This window comes from Elephantulus edwardii, unplaced genomic scaffold (assembly GCF_000299155.1).
Source record: "Elephantulus edwardii isolate Elephantulus edwardi_28Jun2011 unplaced genomic scaffold, EleEdw1.0 scaffold00065, whole genome shotgun sequence".
Classification (NCBI taxonomy): Eukaryota; Metazoa; Chordata; class Mammalia; order Macroscelidea; family Macroscelididae; genus Elephantulus; species Elephantulus edwardii.
In genome coordinates, this window is record NW_006399815.1 from 256,752 (window position 1) to 276,028 (window position 19,277).

Here is a 19,277-nt window from a genome sequence, read left to right on the forward strand (position 1 = left end):
GGCATAATGACTATGATGAAACTGTTAACTTAAAATTTATTAAACATTTATTAGCCAATTTATTTTATTTCACTAAAGGTCCTGGCAAAAAGAATGAGACTCAATATGACTGACAAAAATATGACCATCTCTTTGTCTTATCAACAATTGTATATGAAGAAATAATTACAAAACCACAGAATTTTTGTTCTGATAATATTCACTGTATCAATAGTTGGAAGTGCATCAACTATATAACTTATATATGTTTATATATTAAACCATATATATAGTTTTAGACTATAGACAGAGGGCAAATCACTAGTACTTGCTCAATAGTTTTTAATTTGGCCTGTATGCTGAAAATGATGAGCATTCAATTGTTTTGAAGTTTCCAGTTGGTTTAAAAACAGCCTTTTCTCTGGAAGAGCCATCAGTAGATATTACAAAAGTATCAGAAATTGGTAGATTAACAAAAACTCAATTGAGACACAGCCTGTGGACAAATCCACAAAACCTTTTTTGGAGAGTTTGACAAATGAATCCAATGTAATGATGTATCTTGCAATCTTTTTGTCTTAATTAATGCAAGATAAAGAACAATTCCTTCTAAAATATCAAAGAGAGGTTATAACTCATGTGTAGTTAGTTTAAAATATAGATGAATCCAACTTACATCTCCAAGAAGTTTTTGAAAATTATTTAATGTAGTTAATTTATCTACACGAATTTTTACTTTTTGTGGAAATACACAGTTTTTTATAAACCATACCATTTAAGAGGTAATTGAATTGACAGCCTTCAGAGCTGTACTTTTTACAAACTTTTGACATAAGGTGGCACTGTTGATCATTCCTTGGGGGAGTACGTGGAACGGTATCTAGTAAATTTACAAATGGTGCTAGGACTGTCCAATTAAAATATCAAAAGTTATAGGTGTAGCAGTTCTAAACATGGCCTAATTTAATTAACACTGTGGTGATTTTTTGGAAATCATTTAGTGTTCCTGGATTACTAACACGAATCTGAAATTCCTGAGGTTCCACACCATTTTTCTCTATTCTAGTTCCTAAATACACGCACTAAAATTCACTTTTTCTTTAAGCCTTTTACAACTTACTACACATCTTTAATTTAGCCTTTACTAACTTTCATATTTTGGTACAACCAGACATTTTAAAGCAAAACTACTTTCATGTTTGTTTGTTTGTTTGTTTTCTTAAACAAAAAATACACAGAACTTATTACCAGTTATTTTACTTATACTTTTGAACTTTATACCATGTTAAAACTTTAATTTTATTCTTAAGATGATATTTTGTTCAGTAGTTTGGATATACTAAATTATTTTATGCGTTTTTATTATCTCAAAATGCCATAGTTTAATAACTGCAATTTTAAATACTAATAATTATGGGAATCCAAAATGTTTATACCAAATATTATATGAAAACCCTTGTTTAGGAATCGAAGGAACCACAGATATATGTTAGGATTTTCCTTGTGTCAGATCCCCAAAAGTGAGCTGTTCGTCCCCTGTAGACAGGAGACAGCAAGGGACCCCCACAGAGGGAGTGTTGCTTCCTGAGCTGGAGTTCACCCTGAGGCATACATACCAAATTCTTGCACTTGTGAACCTATCCCTCTTGAGCCAGGCAGAAAGTTTTCAATAGAAAGAGTGTGACTTTATTTGCATTGAATTCTTTTTGTGATTTACTTCCTGATAATTTTTAATAAAGATACAGAGAAGCTTGACTAGGGATTTTCAGTCAAGAACTGCTGGCCCCCTGTTCTAAGCTCTGTGCTTTATTTCATTCCTGGCTGTTTGTCCCATTATTAATAACTATAAAATTATTCCATTCTTTGGGACCCTCCATTTGCAACACATAATAATAATATTAATAGTAATATCAATATTTTCATCAGATCTTCCTTAAAGCTAAAAAAAATAATAGCACATAATTTGCTTTCTAGTACTGATTTATAAAGATATGATTCAATATTGAATTTGTTAATACTCCAATATTCTATTTTTTCCATAATTAGAAACATCTGTAAAAACATTAGGACCTTTATGATACATATAGGTAAAGGCAAAAAGGTATGTTTCTGAAGAATTGAAAAGAGTCTATTAGAAGGAAAGTGATCATCAAATCGTGTAGCTTTGACTTACACAACTAGGTTCAACACAGGCAAGCATTAATTAAGGGGCTATAGTGGAGAGTTTTTCTTTTTACTCCTACAGGTCTTCATTTAAAGTAGAGCAACTAACACAGACACACACAACTCACATAGACTTGCAGTGCCAGCCACTGGCATGTGTATTTTACGAAACTGGCTGAAACATATGAAAATTTCTACCTAAGCATGTAGACACCGGATAGAATGTATGGATATATGAAGGTGATAAGAGGATGCCAAGAGCTGATTTCTCAAAGATCTTTTGAGATAAAATACCTCGTTTGGCGCCAGTCAAGAAGTTTGAGACATCCGCTCTTAGCGTTTCCTCGCCTATGAAATATAGAATTTATATAGATATTAACTTAAATTTGTCTGTACTAATTCTTGTTCTTTACTGAAACCTTTAAACTGTATGAGCTCATCAGTATTATAACTTTGAACATAAGACAAAAAGACAACAAACACGGCAGACAAAAGACAAAATAACACAAACATTGAGGCCTCTTATAACACCTTTCTCATTATTTCCAACTGTTCCTCATATTTCTGTGTTAACACGTTTTTCTTCCTATTCTTACCCATATTTTAGACTCTTTTGAGTTTTAATACTTTTCCTACTAATAACAAAGGAGAATTCCAAAGGGAGTTGCAGGTTCTATATCAGCTTTTCTACTAAAAGGGCAAGACTATATAATTCAGCATCTGACAAAGCAGGGATAGATATAAAAGCTCCAAATTGTTTTAATAAATTTCTTTCCCATAAATTAGTGCTAATGTATAGCACATAAAATTGCATTTGAGCCTTTTGTTCATCAGGTTCTGCACAATGATAAATATTCTTAGACCTCTAAACATTGGGGGAGGTTCCTAATTCAGAAAGAGTTAATGTTAATTTTTTGCAAAGGCCAATTAAGAGGCTAATTATTTTTTACTAATAACAGACACACTAGCTTCTATATCCACAAGACCTGTAAAAGAAATTTGATTAACAGAAAAAGAGAGGACTTTTGATCATTAATGATGGTTTTTTTAAAAAACAATTATTTTTCCGTGCTTCCAAATCCTCTTACTTTTGATCTATTAATAGTGGGAAATGCATAATAAGGGGGAAGCAAAAGTCGAGCAATTATTTAACCAGTTTGTAGGTAAAGGAACAATAATTTCATTAATAAACTTTAAACTTATATTTCTAATATGAATCTGGAAACTGACTACTAAGACTATTACATTCAAAAATTATTCCCATAGTTCCTTAACCAAAAAACATCAGTTTCTAATTCATACACTGTTCCTGAGGAGAATAAGGTATAAGGTTTGAGTGATTAACCAGCCGCAGCACTGCCTTTGAATCTGACACTTTCAGTTTTTCTCGGGACTCTCTTCTAGACACTGCAAGTTAGTAGCTACACAGAGTGCTGGGGGGAGGGGAAGGAGAGAGAGAGAAAGAGGCAGTGCCAGCAGTACAGTTCCATTCTTAGGAAACCAGACACAGACTTTCTTAGCAAAATCTAAAAATTTAGATGACTGCTGATATTCTTTTTGTAATTAGGATTAAAAGGAGGAGGTGCATTTTGAACTTATCCAATTGTTCTAAGACTTTCCCTAACATATCCTCAGCTTTCGAGCTAAAAACACTTCAGAGTTTGGGGGTGCAGGCCAATTTTGAGCAGTTCCCTTCTCAAGATCAGTTTGATCTAGTTCTATAACTCCTCACCTCCCATGCCTATCTCCAGGGAGGGATATATATTGCGGGAGTCTCATCCTTTCTCTCTTTCCCCGATCCACATTCCAGTGCATGATTACTTTCAACTTCTTCTTTCAACTTATCTAACTCATTCCTAGAGTGTAAGGTATCTCTAACAAATCTCCACAAGCTGAAAGTATAAAGTTGTTGGGGATTTAAGTTTACACCGCGGGTTTTTAACATATTCTGAAAAGTGTGCACATATATTTTTATCTGATAGGGTCGCTATCTCTTTCCCAGCCCTCCACCTTCCCAAGCATTATGCCCTTCTCTAAGGCTCTCTTAACAAAATGCCCAGAGTATGTGAGACAAGGGAGCTCTGGTAGCCTAGTGGCAAGAAGCTAAGCTGCAACCCCAAAGGCACACAGTTTGAGGCCACCAGCCACCCTATGAGAGAAAGATGGGAAATCTCTTCCCATGTGATTAACTGCTTCTGACATATGTGTCATGGTAAACAACGATAACAAGTATGTGAGACAAAGCTATATCATTTTTGCCTCCAAGAAGCATTCTAGCTGCACCTTCTTGAAGACATTTGTTTGTTCTTTTTGCAGTCCCTAGAATATTCAATACTCTTCTCCTACCCCACAGGTCGAATGCATCAATTCTTCTTCTGTCATCCTTATTCACAGTCCAGCTCTCAGCATCATAGCAAGTCCTTGAAAAGACCACGGTCTGAAGCAGGTGCACCTTAGTGCCTCAAACTAACATCATTTTTCATCAGTAATATGAAGAGGCCTATTACTGTAGACTTTTCAGTGTAACATGTCTCCTGATTTTCTGACTTCTGATATCAAGTGTATTGATTGTAGACCCAAGTAAGATAAAGTTGCTGACCATTTCAATCTTTTCTCCATCTATCGTGATGTTGCCCATTGGTCCAGTGGTCAGAGTCTTCATTTTATTGATGTTGAGATGCAATCCATATTGAAGGCTGCAATCTTTGATCTTTTGCAACAAGAACTTTGAAATATGCTTATGGGTCAATTAAAAATACGTAGTCCTCTATAAGACATTTTTATTTTTAACATTTTATAAATTTTAAAAGTAAGCTAAAATTTCTATTTATTTATGAAATGACTGTAATGATGGAGCAGATCAGAAACCATGAAGATGATGCAAGAAGGATAAGGTTCAGATTTGTTGTTTATAGGGTTGAGATGGGGCTTAGTTGACTGGATGGCACCTAACAAGAACACATATCTTATTGGTCTAGTGTAAGAAGCTATATTGCAATCCCAAAGACACACAGTTCAAATCCACCATTGCTTCAGGGAGAAAGATGGGCAGTCTCCTCCCATGCAATTTACTGTTTCTGAAACTCTCTGGAGAGTTAGCTGTAAGTCAGTTCTGACTTTATGCCACAAAATAACAACAACATGATGATGTGGTCTGTAGGGAGTTGCATTACTAGTCTAAAGGTCAATCTTCTCTGGTCAAATCTGACATAAGGTCTTTGGAAGAGAGATGAACATTCTCCTCACATGTGACTTAGAAACCCAATGGATGATAAGCTGGTTTAGACTCTAGGAATGATTTGTGGTTTTCTATTTCTTTTTTAAGGTTTTACTTGTTGGTTTGTTTTACAATGTCCTGGTGCTTTCATGGTGCATTGGTGAATGTGCGTGATACTAAAATATATAGGTAGATGAATTTTTAGGAAACATCTCAGTAAAAAGATGTAGCAGTGTGCTCAAAAAATATTACCTAAGAAATTATGGGGAGCAAGGTTTTGGTCTTACAGTGTTTCTTGCTGTGAGTTGAAATTAAATGAAAATAGAACTTGTAATGTTATTAGAACCTAAATGGTGTAAGCAGTTCAAAATTTACTACTGAACTAAAGACCTCATAATGTGAGTATAAGTTGAATGTATTTACCAATAATTAAAGTAAAAAAAATGGAGGAACTGAGCATCCTACCAACTTCACTATTTTGAAATGAACCAAACATTCTATCAATATACAATAATAATAGTTGGTGACTGAAATGAAAAACTTGGAAAGAAAGAAGAAGGATTTATGATTGGAAAATATGTTCTTGGTGACAGAAATGGGGTAAGATTGCATTACAGGATTTTGTACAACCAATAATCTCTTCATAGCAAACAAACACCTTGTCAAAACCTTTGAGTCGTAAATGCATATGTGGACTTTACCTAAGGAAATTCACAAAAATGAAATTGATTACATCTTTAAGAAGAGATGGTCAAGAAGATCAATATCATCAGTCAGAACATGGCCAAGATCAATAGATCAACAATGGAATAGGCAGATTCCCCCCCTCCTTTTTAACTAATTTTAATGAAAGTTTACAGAGACTTAGGGTTTCCAGTCATTCTTTGTTGCATTTTTCTCCCTGCCCACCTCCTCCCCCCTCAATTCACTTTTCTCCTTGATGAGTAAAAGAAAAACTCTTTTCTGGCTATGCAATCCCTCCCCCCACTCCACTGCACTGTGCAGCCATCATTCTGAACTCCTGCCATGACAATAATACCTAATCATATATCCTTTTTAAATAGTTTTCTCCCTCATCTGTTTCAATGCAGTATACATCATTCCTCCCCTTCTTCTCTGTCTTCCCTCTTCCCCAAGGTCAGTCCTGTTTTACAACAGTGGCCTTATGCAATATTTGTCCTTTTGTGATTGTGATATTTCACTCAGCATAATGTCCTCTAGGGTCATCCACTTTGCATAATATTTAATGAGCTCCTTGTTTTTCAGTGCTGCATAGTATTCAACTGGTGAATATACCAGAGCTTCTCTATCCATTCATTTGTTGATGGGCACTTGGGTTGTTTCCAGTTCTTTGCTATTGTGAACAAAGCCACAATAAACATGAGTGTGCATACATCTGCTTGGGTGATGGTTATGGTTTCTTTAGAGTAAATTCCAAGAAGTGGAATTGCTGGCTCAATTGGTATTTCTATTTGCAACATTTTGAGAAAGCACCATATAGACTTCCAAAGTGGTTGCACCGTTCTACACTCCCAACAACAGTGAATAAGGGTTCCAGTTTCTCCGCAACCTCACCAGCATTTTTTGTTTGCTGTTCTGTTAAATTTTGCTATTCTTACTGGGGTAAGATGATATCTCATAGTTGTTTTGATTTGCATCTCTCTTAGAGCTAGGGATTTTGAACATTTCTTCATGTGTTTCTTTGCCATCTGAATGTCTTTTTTTGGTGAAATGTCTGTTCATATCCTGTGTCCATTTTTCAACTGGGTTATTTACCTTTATCTTGTTGTGGTGCTTGAGTATTTTATAAATTCTAGATGTAAGTCCCTTGTCTGAAATGTCATTACAAAATATTTTTTCCCAATCTGTGGCTTCCCTTATTACCCTGTTGGAGAAGTTTTTGGATGTGCCTAAGGATTTGATTCTTAGAAGGTCCCTTTCATCTATTTTATCCTCTCCTGGTTGTAGGTTTTCCAGGATGCTTATGTTGTGAATTAGGACTTCTAGGGTTCTTCCAAGCTTTTCTTTAATGATGTTTATAGTCCTTGGTTTTTGTCCTAGGTCCATGATCCACTTTGAGTTGTTTTTTGTGTACGGAGTGAGGTGTGGCTCTTGTTTGAGTTTTCTGCAGATAGTTTTCCAATTTTGCCAATACCAATTCTTAAGAAGGCTGTCATTTACACACTTGACTGATTTAATCTCCTTGTCAAAAATCATTTGACCATAGGTAGATGGGCTGACTTCTGGATTCTCAATTTGGAATAGACAGATTTCTTAAATGTATGTATAAACTGAAGCTGAAGAAAGTGAATCAACCTTACCAGGCCAAAATATGACCTTAACATAATACCATCTGAATTAAAAACTTTTACCAAGAGTTGTTGTTGTTGTGATTAGGTGCCATCAAGTAGAGTATGACTCATAGCGACCCTATGAACAAAAAATCTGAACCCTGTCCTGTCCTGCGCCACAGTCACACTTTCTGACACACAAGAGCCCATTTTAGCAATCACCATGTCAATCCACGTTGTTGAGGTCTTCCTCTCCTACACCAACCCTCCACCCTTCCCAATATCATGTCCCTCTCCAAGGAATGGAAACATGTCCAAAGGATGTGGGGCCACATCTCATTATTCTTACCTCCAAAGAGCACTCCAGCCGCACCCTCTTCAAGACATATCTATTCGTTCTCTCGGCCATCCATGGGATGTTCAGTGTTCTTCTCCAACACCAGAACTCAAAGGCATAAATTCTTTTTCTGTCATCCCTACTCATTGTCCAGGTCTTGGATGCAGAGCTAGTAATCAGAAAGACTATAGCCTGAATCACATGCACCTTGGGTCTCAAACTGACATCACGACTCCTCAATAATTTGGAAAGGTCCCTAACTGCAGATTTCCCCAGTGCAATGTATCTCCTTATTCCTTCACTGCTGGTTCCAAGGGTGTTAATGATGGATCCAACGAAGATTAAGCTGTTGATAGTTTCAATCTCCTCTCCATCCATCATGGCATTGCCTATTGGTCAAGTGGTAAGAATCTTTGTTTCCTTGATATTGAAACACAATCCATACTGAAGGCTGCATTCCTTGATCTTTTGCAGCAAATGCTTCAAGTCCTCCTAACATTCAGCAAGTAAGGTTGTGTCATCTGCACAATGCAGGTCATTGATGAGTCTCCTCCAATCCTGATGCCGTATTCCTCTTCATAGAATCCAGCTTCTTGAATAATTTTATCAGCATATAGATCAAACAGGTATGGAGACAGAATACATCCTTGATGCACCCCCTTCCATTTCCAACCATGCAATTCTCCTCTGCTCTGTTCACACCACAGCCTCCTGATCCATGTATAGGTTCTGCATTAGCACAATTAAGTGCTCTAAAATTCCCCTTCTTCTCAATGTCAGCCACAACTTGTCATGATCCACACAGTCAAATGCCTTTACATAGTCAATAAAGCACAAATAGGCATTCTTCTGGTATTCCTTACTTTCAGCCAGGATCCATCTGACATTAGCAATGGTATCCCTGGTGCCATGGCCTCTTCTAAATCCCACTTGAACTTCTGGCAGTTCCCTAACTATGTACTATTTCAGCTGTTTTTTAATGACCATCAGCAGTATTGTCCTTGCATGTTATATCAATGATATTGTTTGATAATTTCCACATTCAGTTAATATTCATACACACTCAAAGAAGATCCATTAATACGACTATTATTCAAATATATATTCCAACATCCAGAGCCAAAGAAGAAGAAATTGGGAGTTTTAAAAAAGTTTATAGTCTGAAACTGACTGAACATGCAATCAGGATGCATTAATGATAATTGGTGACTGGAAAGCAAAAGTGGAAAACAGTGAAGAAGAAACAGTAATTGGAAAATATGGGCTTGGTGATAAAAAGGAAGCTGGAAATAGAATTATTGAATTTTGTATTTACAATGATTTATCCATTGATAATACTTTTTCTAAAGGACATATTAGAGGACTTTACATGTGGATTTTCCCAAGAGTAAATCTGAGAAAATTAACATAAATGTCTGAAGACCAGACAAATAGTGGGATCATATCGAGGACCTCATTTATAAAGACAAGTAGTAGACCATTAAAAACATAGGGAAGAAAGAAAATACCCAAGTGGATGTCAGAAGAAACTCTGAAACCTGTTCTGGAAATAAAGTAGCTAAATCAAAATAAAGAAATGACAAAATAAGAGAGCTGAGCAGAAGATTTGAAAGGGCAGTCCTGACAAAGCAAGACATTATATATAGCAAGATCTGCAAAGATTTTCAGCATTCTTCAAGGTAAAATAATTGGACAAAAATGTCAAGCCTGAAGTTGCAATAATGAAGGATTCTATCAGCAAGATATTTGAATTCTAGTTATGTTATTTTCTTACTAGCAATGCTTCCTTCCCCCCTCCCATTTTACATTCCAGTCATCAATAATACATTATCATTGTGTCTTGTTTTAATGTTTTCATTCATAATAGACTACCAACATTGATGTTGTTGCTGTTGTTATGTGCATAGAAAGTAATTAACAAGAACATAGCTAAGATCAGATGCAACTTAGTCTCTAAATGGATATTATTGCTCCCAAACATGGAGAAGTTTTTGAAAACAGATTTTCCCAATATGACACGTCTTTTGCTTTTTTGATTGCTATTACCAAGTGTGTTGATTGTGGATCTAGGTAATATGAGATTTAAATGGATAACTTCAATCTTTTCTGTATTTATCAAGGGGCCTATTGGACTAGTAATGAAGATTTTTATTTTCTCAATGTAGAGATGTAAACCACATTGAAAACTTCAGTCTGTAGAAATGCTCAATGTCTTCATTTCTTACTTTGTTGTTGTTGTGTGCCAATGAGTCATACTTGACTTTAGATGAGCCTCCAGCAGACTTTCAGAGGCAGTTAATTTTATCAGAAGAAATTGCCCACCTTTCTTCCACAGTGAAGCTGGTGGATTAAAACTGTGCACCTTTGCATTGGCAGTGCAACTCCTTACCATGTAGCCACCCAAGCTCATAGATATACTTGAATTATAGACTTACTGTCTCATCTACTTGTACCGCTCAGGCTCCTAATAATATTATGAACCTTAAGTGTATTTACATTCAGTTGATTCCAAATCATAACAATCTTATAGACAAACTAGAACTGTCCCAAGGGATTTTGAAACTGAAATCTTTATACAAACAGATTGAAACATCTTTTTTCCCTGTGTATAGCCTGAGACTTCAAGGCATTCACATTTTAATTAATATCTGATCATTAATTAAGAAGGAGATCTAAGACCCACAAGGTCTTTTGTGTTAGCCATGCAGCTCCCTACAGACCATGCCAACAAGATCTCTAATATCATTATGTTGGTTTTGTGTACAGTCAAGTCAAATCCAATCCATAGCTGACCCTCCAGTGGGTTTTCAGGGTCAATTATCCTCCCACAGATCAGCTGGTGAGTTTGAACCATGTGCTGTGCCATGGAATTGCAGCACATCTTCTTACCACTAGGCCACCAGATCAGAAATTTTGTCTTAGTTTTAAAAGGTGAGAAAGCAAACATGTCACTTAGAAAACTAAGGTGAGCCAGTTTTGACATTTTTCTTTATAAGTATGCAAAAGCTTGACAAAGAATAAGTTAGATTGATGGATTTGATGACTTTAATTACAATGTTGGCAAAATATATTGTATATACCATAGAGTACCAGTGACACAAACTAATCTGCATGGTGCACTCAGGATGTTCTTAGAAAGAAAGATGTGAGACTTCATCTCAGATAATCACCAAGAACATGCTTGGTAAAGTGGAAAGTCAGTGAAAAAGAAGAAGGTCTTCACCAAGATGGACTGCTGCAGGGGCTGCCAAAATGAGCACAGACAGGAGCAAGTATGACGATAACACAGGACTGAACCCCAGTGAATATATGTCTATTATAAGAGAAAAAGTGTTGCAGGGAATAAACTTTTTAGCTAATAATTAATGTATTGTCAGTGATGGGAAAATGCTAAGAATATTTTGGAATACATGTTTAATAGAATATTATAATAATTAAAACTTGTATTTACAAAAGTTTTTCATTAATGTAGAAAGTCATAACTATGTAAATTAAGTTAAAAATATGAATATAGGTGAGCTCTGGTGGCCTAGTGGCAAGAAGCTGCACTGCAATCCCAGAAGTGTGCAGTTCGAATCCACCAGATGCTCTGCTGAAGAAGGGGGGACAATTGCCTCCTGTACCAGTTAGATCTGATTTGACGATACATACCAAAAAAAAAATTAAAAATATGATATAAACTTTTATAGGTTGAAATATTTATTAGAAATAAAAAGGCGAAATAATGTCAACCAGATTTTTCTTGTTTTGTTGATATTCGTAATAGACTCAGTGAAACAGATAGTAACTTTCCCTAATTAAAATAAAACTAATGACAACTATCGCTAGACACTTATCCTTTTGATGTACTCCCAGGTGACACAATAAATCTACTACTGGAATCATTAGTCTGACACATACTTTGCCATACATAAAAGAAGTAAAGAAGTGGTAAGTGTCCAGAGGACAGAGACAGCCTTGATTTCTAGCTTTTGGGAGAATTGAAACACATTTACAATTTCCTCTCCTCCATCATAGAAGAAATTTCACTCCCTGAAATCCAGTAAAAAAAAAGAAGTCAAGAAAATTATTCATAAAAACAAAAAATTGTGAAAGCAGGAAAAAAATCAACATATTTTATATGCAAATTTATGGTAATTAAAATTAAATTTCTTAGAGGTTGAGTCCATCTGAATGTGTTCAGGCATTACAAACTGAGTCATTAAAAAAAAACCAAACAAAACAGAGTCATCAAAGAACAAATACTGCACAAGATCACCGTTATAAAAATAAGATGGTTACTGTGGAGTGGGTTAGTTTGAGAAGAGGTGTAGAGGAGGAAAAGAATGGATATGTAGTGAACACTGCAGTGGAATAGGTGAAGGTAGCGTCGATCAGAAAGGAATAAATGATCAAACATCATGTGTATTGCAATTAACAATCTGGTCAGGACATGAATTACAGATTGAATGGGGGTAGGGAGGAAAATTTGCATGAATAAATGAATGAAAAAACCAATTTCTTTTAAAATTTTCATTAAAATTATAATTTTAAAAAATTGGAGTTCATTTGCTAATATTAATGAGTTCAATATAACTTTGTCAACTGGATTTTTTGAAAATTTAGTCACCCACTTCCAAAAATAGCTTGCCTCTGGAAACTCTATGAACTTGGAGAAAAGACGAAAGTTTTGTGTTCAAGACTTTCATTCATAGGGTCTCTATGGGTCATCTACAACTCTATGGCACTTAAGGTATAAGATAGTTGGAAGAGAAAGCAATTATCACATTGCATTCATGCCATACTTTTGTAATCACTGTCAATAGAAGAACAAATTGTTATTAAAAATTTATTATTAAGTAGTTTTGAAATTATCCATAATTTTAAGGTTGATATATGTGTGTGTGTATACTATATATATTATTTATATTATATAAAACAAAACAACAATTTTTAAGAATACCTAAGTGGTAAATCTTACTTAAACAACAGAGTGTTAAGCAAGGAAGGTAAGACTTGACCCCACTTACTCTGGATATGTTTTCAGGAGGGTGAGTCCTTGGAAAACGTCATCATCCTGAGAAAGGTAGAGGGTCATAGGAAGACACAGTGACTGTAACAAAGGGCCCAACCAAGCATGTCAGAGATTATGAGGATGGGGTGAGATAGGACAGGGTTCAGATGGGTTCTTCACAGTGAGTCATAATCAACTCAACACCACTTCAATGACTATACCATCAATGTTAAGCATTTTAAGATTATGATTTCAAGGTGAAATGTCTTTGGATTAATTTACTAATAATCTTTCAAATTCTCTAAAAGATCAGAGGAAAATATGCAAAGTAGTGAGGGTCATAAATATTAATCTTCTTTATGAAATTCAGAAATACTTTTCCTACAGAGTGAAGGTGAATGTTATTCTATTGCTGTCTAACCTTCCAGCAGGTTTTCAGAGGCAATTAATCACATGGGGGAGAAGATTGTCCATCCTTCTCCCGCTGAGCAGCTGGTGGCCTCCAACCGCAGGCCTTCGGGATTGCAGTGCAGCTTCTTGCCACTAGAGCTTCCTTGTAAAAGTAAATTTAGGATAATTGAATTTCCACAAATTAATCTGAACATTCAATATAGTTGCTGTAGTGTACTGTTAACTGAAAAGACAGTGACTTGAATTCAACAGCTACTCGTCAGAAAAAAGACAGTCAGCTAAAATAAAGATGGCATAGAGCCTTAGAAACACAACAGGGCAGTTCTAGTATTTCCTCTATTATTGTTACAAGTCTGAACTGGCTAACTGGCACCATGTTTGATGTTTTGGTTTGGGTACGTAAGCAAATGCAAGATTCCTCCAAGGAAACAATGTAGTCGTACACACTTAGGAGTAGGAACATCCAAGACTGGGAAGGCAGAGGCCACAGGTAATGTTCTATTTTCCAGTAATACTCAGAACTTATGCTTTTTTAGGGGGAAAACACTCTACATATTCCTTTCATTACAAGGCCCACTTATAAGCCTTACAGCAAAATTCTGCAAAGAATTTAAGCATCTCAGCAGAAGACCTTTATAGTCACTTGATTAGTTTCATGAAATCCACCTAACCGGCAATTAATTGCCCTGCTATTTCTGTGTAGTTTAAAAAAAAAATTGTATCCTTCCTAATGCTGTTGATCTACTCAAAACTAAAAAAATGAGTCTAATGAGAACAGTTATGCTAGAAGTAGATTTTTCCACAAGTCATAATTTCAATTATGATACTACCACAATTTGAGAAGGCTTCATTTCTAGTCACGTTCCAACCTGTAATTATAACAAGAACACATTGCCCTGCACTCTTATGAACTCATTATGTCTTTTGTCCCTCAAAGATACGTGTGTTTTTTTAATTTAGAAAAATTTTTATTTGTAGTGCCATTCGTTCTCTACAAATAATGATTGATCATTTACAACAAAGCAGCTTTCCCTCTGACTATCTCTCTCTCTTACACCTGCAAAAAAGAAAACAAATTTATGAAAGACCTATTAACCATATTTATAACAAAACTTTACAGTTTGGCACAAATATTTATTCTTTTGCCACTGAGTGGGATTAAACTGAATGATCGATAATATACCTTATTCTTTCTTAGGTTTTTCTAATATACTTTGCCATGTTATGATAAAAGGAGCAGGCAGGGTGTTCTCCTTATGTTTTCCTACAAGGGTTTCCATCTAAATTTCCCATTATTGTTTTTCTTTATTCTGTCACTTAAAACTTAAGTACTTTCCTACTGTTCTTTTCACAGCTGCCTTTACCTCCTTGTTATTCAGGCTGTAGATGAGGGGATTCAGCATGGGAGTGATCACAGTATACTGCACAGAAATGATCAACTCCAGGGGCGAGCCGGTAGTTGGCATGAGATAGCGGAGAAAGGCCGACCCATAGAAAAAGATCACAGCAGTGAGGTGGGAGGAGCAGGTGGAGAAAGCCTTGCTTCTGCCAGAGGTGGAGGTGATGTTAAAGATGGTAAAGATGATAAAGACATAGGAAAATAAGACCGAAAAGGAAGTTGCAAGCCCATGAGGGATGAGAGAGCAGAACATAACAATTAAGTTGGTGGTGACATCAGAGCAAGACAAAAGGAAGACAGAGGGCAACTCACAGCTGAAGTGTGGGATAATATATATGTCACAGAAGTCTATTTTCATTGCTAGAAAGACATTGATAAATGCATCCAGAAAACCAAGAGTCCATGAGCCCCAAAGAAACTTCATACACTGCTGTTTAGTCATCACTTGGCCATAGAGCAGAGGGTGGCAGATGGCAGCATAACGATCATAGGCCATCACTGAAAGCAGACAGACTTCAGTACCTCCAGTGAAAAGTGTAAAGAATATCTGCGCCAGGCAGCCCCTTACTGAGATGGTTTTTTTCTGAGATTGGAGGTTCTCCAGCATCTTAGGCACAGTGACTGAAGAGAAACAGAGATCAACAAAAGAGAGGTGACTTAAGAAGAAATACATGGGTGTGTGGAGGTGGGAATCCATCCTGATCACCAGTATCATCATCAGGTTTCCCACCACAGTCAGGAGGTAAATCCCCAGGAAAAGCACAAAGAGCAGAGTCTGGATCATGGGGTCAGAAGATAGTCCAAGGAGGATGAACTCGGTGATGGTGCTGTGGTTCCTCAAGGCCATTTACAAAAGTTTAATCCTAAAAATGAGACAGAAAATTATGCCAGTCTTATCTATACTATCCTGAAAACCATTTCTACATTACATTTAATCTCATAATCATCTAGTATGGTCCAGTTTTTGTGGCAATCTTTGGAACATAAAGAAATGAATAAGATATACTAAAGGCATTTTAAAATTATATTTCAGGAGCAACACAAAAGTAAAATCAAGCAATTAAATAAAAGTATAATTAATCAGAATGAGAGTCGAGAGCACTAGGTGTGATTTATGCAAAGTAATAATGTGAGCACACCAAAGGTAATAGACAAAAAAAAAGTTTAAAAGTGAGTGACGAAGTTGCATTTAGAAAATTCAAGCTGATTACTGAGGATGTTCAAGGCAAAAAACTGCCCCAACTTCCATGGCATGGACCTTACCCGGGACAAAATGTTAAAAAATGGCATGAAGCACATGAATGAAGCACATGTTGATGTCAAAACTATCGATGGTTATTTGTCTATTTTGTGTTGGTTTTACAAAAACACACAACAATCAGATTCGGAAGACATCTTATGCTCAGTACCAACAGGTCCGCCAAACAAGAAGAAAATGACGGAAATCATGACCCGAGAGGTGCAGACAAATGACTTGAAAGAGGTGATCAATAAATTGATTCCAGACAGCATTGGGAAAGACATAGAAAAGGCTTGCCAGTCTATTTATCATCTCCATGATGTGTTTGTTAGGAAATTAAAAATGCTGAAGAAGCCCAAGTTTGAATTGGGCAAACTCATGGAGCTTCATGGAGGAGGTGGAAGCTCTGGAAAAGCTACTGGAGATGAGGCAGGTGCTGAAGTTGAATGAGCTGATGGCTATGAGCCACCAGTTCAAGAATCTGTTTAAAATTCAGACTTTTAATAATGACAAATAAAAATCATTATTTGTGCAAAAAAGTGAGTCTTTACAGAAGCAAAGAATAAAAGCACACATTTAGATTGAGAAAAAAGTCTAGACAATGGATCAAAGAGCAGAAATAAGAAGATGTGTTTGATAAACCATGGATGTTTAGAAGTATCTAGAGTCCAAATTGTGGATAGATATTATAGTACAATGAGGAAGAATGAAGGCTGGTAGTTCTCATTTTTGTTGTGAAAGTTTCAATAATATTTTATCCAGTTAGGGTTTATAAGAACAAAATATGATAACCCATGTAAAAAGTATACTTAAGAAACACAAATAATACTGTTCAGTATGAGCCATAATTATTAGTATTTGAGAGCATAAGTATAGCACAAAAATAATAATAAATACTCATGCAGGATAATTCCCTATCCAAGTTAAAGCTATTCTTGCCACTAATGCTGTTGCTTTCAGGGAAGTCCATAATAAAACCATTTTGAAAAAGAAAAAAAGTGATTGTTCTCATCCCATCTTTGTCAGCTGAAAGGCAGTTTGGTATTTTACAAAAGAACATTCCTTTTCAAATGAGTACATGTATGATATGCTGCCAAATAAAAGGTAGGTGGCCTAACTACACCAGCAGACCTAAGGAGAAAAGTTGAGTCGAACTGTTGTCATTAAAGTTTACATTCTCTGAAAATTAACGGAAGGTTTTCATGAGTCAGAATGGATTCACTGACAGCCTGCTTTTGGACATACCTCAGTTACTGGTGGTAATGTCCCTCAGAAGGAAAAGACAGTTTCAGGAGAAGACAAGGGAAAGAGAAGGTGAATCCCCTAATGCTAGTCCTCAAATCACTTTCTAAGACGGATTTGAACTTTGTAAAGGGTCAGTCCTATAAGCAAATAAGAAGCAGGTATTTGAGGTAGTACATTGCTAGTGTCCACAACATGGGGCACTTACCTAAATAGAGTAGGAAAGAGGGAAACAAGGAACTTCAAGAGCCTGATTTTCTAGAAGTCTGCTTGCTTGCCAGGGCATTGACCTTAGTAACGAAACTGCTGTTTCCTTCCCCATATGAAGATTCTTGAGAAATTATTTTTTAGAAGCTGTCTTAAAATAGAAGGCCAGATAATTTAGTCCTGTGTATTTAAGTTGCCCAAATATTTGCATTCACCCTTACACCTTCATCCCAAGAGTTTTTTTCACAATATTCAAGTATTAGACTCTCCCCATCCTTTGAGTTTAGTTTTGCCTGATCTTTTATATCTGAATTACATAATAGATTCTGCCTGTTTAAATATAGACCTGTTAACCAGCAGTCCCACTGTGATTTATTTGCTAGAATCAAATCTTTAGTTTACTTGTAGGATATTTTTTATGGTAGCCAATTCTATTTCCTGGCCTTGACTGCTTCCTTTTGCAGCCTGTTTAAATAATCACAAAACCTATCCAAGAAGAACTTTTGAGTCCCTATTTTTCAATTGTTCAGCCATCAACATAATCCTATTGCCTTCTCATAACCTAAATATATGTTCCCAAATTAAAGAAAAATTATTACCTGCTCGCCATTATGGTGCTAGCTCTTGTAATTGATTCAATTACTAAGAGTAAAAATTATAATTTGTTTTCTGTACCTGGCTTTATGTTTAAAAATTCTGTTAGTGGCAGCATCAGTATGGATGGTGAAAAGGTTGAGATAGTTAACAGTTTTAGTTTACTTGGCTCCACAGTCAACAATCTTGGTAACAGCAGCCAGGAAATCAAGAGACAAATTGCATTGGGAAAGTCAGCTGTGAGGGACCTCTCAAGAGTACTGAAGAGCAACAAAGTCAGGCTGGAGACTGAGGTGGGCCTGATCTAGGCTATAGTCTTCACAATTATGTGCTCTGCATCAGAGAGTTGGACAGTGAATAGGGATGATAGAAAGAGAATTGATGCCTTTGAGCTGTAGTGCTGGAGAAGGGTGTTGAATATACAATGGACTGCCAGGAGAACAAACAGGTTTGTCCTGGAGAAGGTGAAGCTGGAATGCTCCTTGGAATCAAGGATTCCGAAGCTTCATCTGACATACTTTGGGCATGTTGTAAAGAAGGACTGGTCCTTGGAAAGGGACATCATGTTTGGACGAGTGGAGGGATGGCGCAGGAGAGGAAGACCCTGGATGAGATGGATCGATTCGGTAACTGGAGTGGTGGGAATTGAGATGGCGAGGTTGGTACAGGATAGAATGGCTCTTGTTTAGTTTAGGGCTCTTGTACATAGGGTCGCTATGAGTCGCAAGCGACTTGATGGCACATAACAATAGCAACAACAACAACAATGAAATTTCTTCTTGGATTCTTCATTATTTAAGGCAAATAGTCATGTTAGTGCTTTCTTTTAAATGGTATCAATTACCATGACATAAGCATAATTTTTAAAAATTTTGTTTTGCTTTTTAAGCCCTTTTAAGTATGTGTGCGTGTATATATATATATATATATATATATATATACACACACATAATACTACATCTAACTTATCCTCAAAGCGAGTGTGTTTAGGAATCCTGAGCATTGTTAGCCCAGAGGAAGCCTGAGGCAATGCCACTTATTCCATTTAGGCACAAATTGAAGTCTGGCACTATGGTAAAAAAGTAACAATTTTATCCATATTAATAGAGTTTTCATAAATGTGACTTTAGATCTTCTGCTTGAAACAATTGCTTGGACAATATGGACTCTTTTTAAAAATAAGTTCACAGGAGGTAAAGATACA

The 19,277-nt window shown here is 36.1% G+C and overlaps 1 protein-coding gene and 1 pseudogene across 1 annotated transcript; one reads left to right on the forward strand and one right to left on the reverse strand.

Annotated features, from left to right (window-relative positions):
• Positions 1 to 14,704: 14,704 nt before the first annotated feature.
• LOC102846513 (olfactory receptor 8S1-like) lies at positions 14,705 to 15,637 on the reverse strand. Its single transcript, XM_006888219.1, has one exon. It carries the CDS (start codon positions 15,635 to 15,637, stop codon positions 14,705 to 14,707), a length of 933 nt encoding a protein of 310 aa, XP_006888281.1.
• Positions 15,638 to 15,875: 238 nt separating this feature from the next.
• LOC102846915 lies at positions 15,876 to 16,519 on the forward strand (annotated as a pseudogene).
• Positions 16,520 to 19,277: the final 2,758 nt, after the last annotated feature.

Excerpts from the sequence above, each read along its gene's own strand:
- LOC102846513 (XM_006888219.1), bottom strand. The coding sequence starts at position 15,637 with ATGGCCTTGAGGAACCACAGCACCATCACCGAGTTCATCCTCCTTGGA.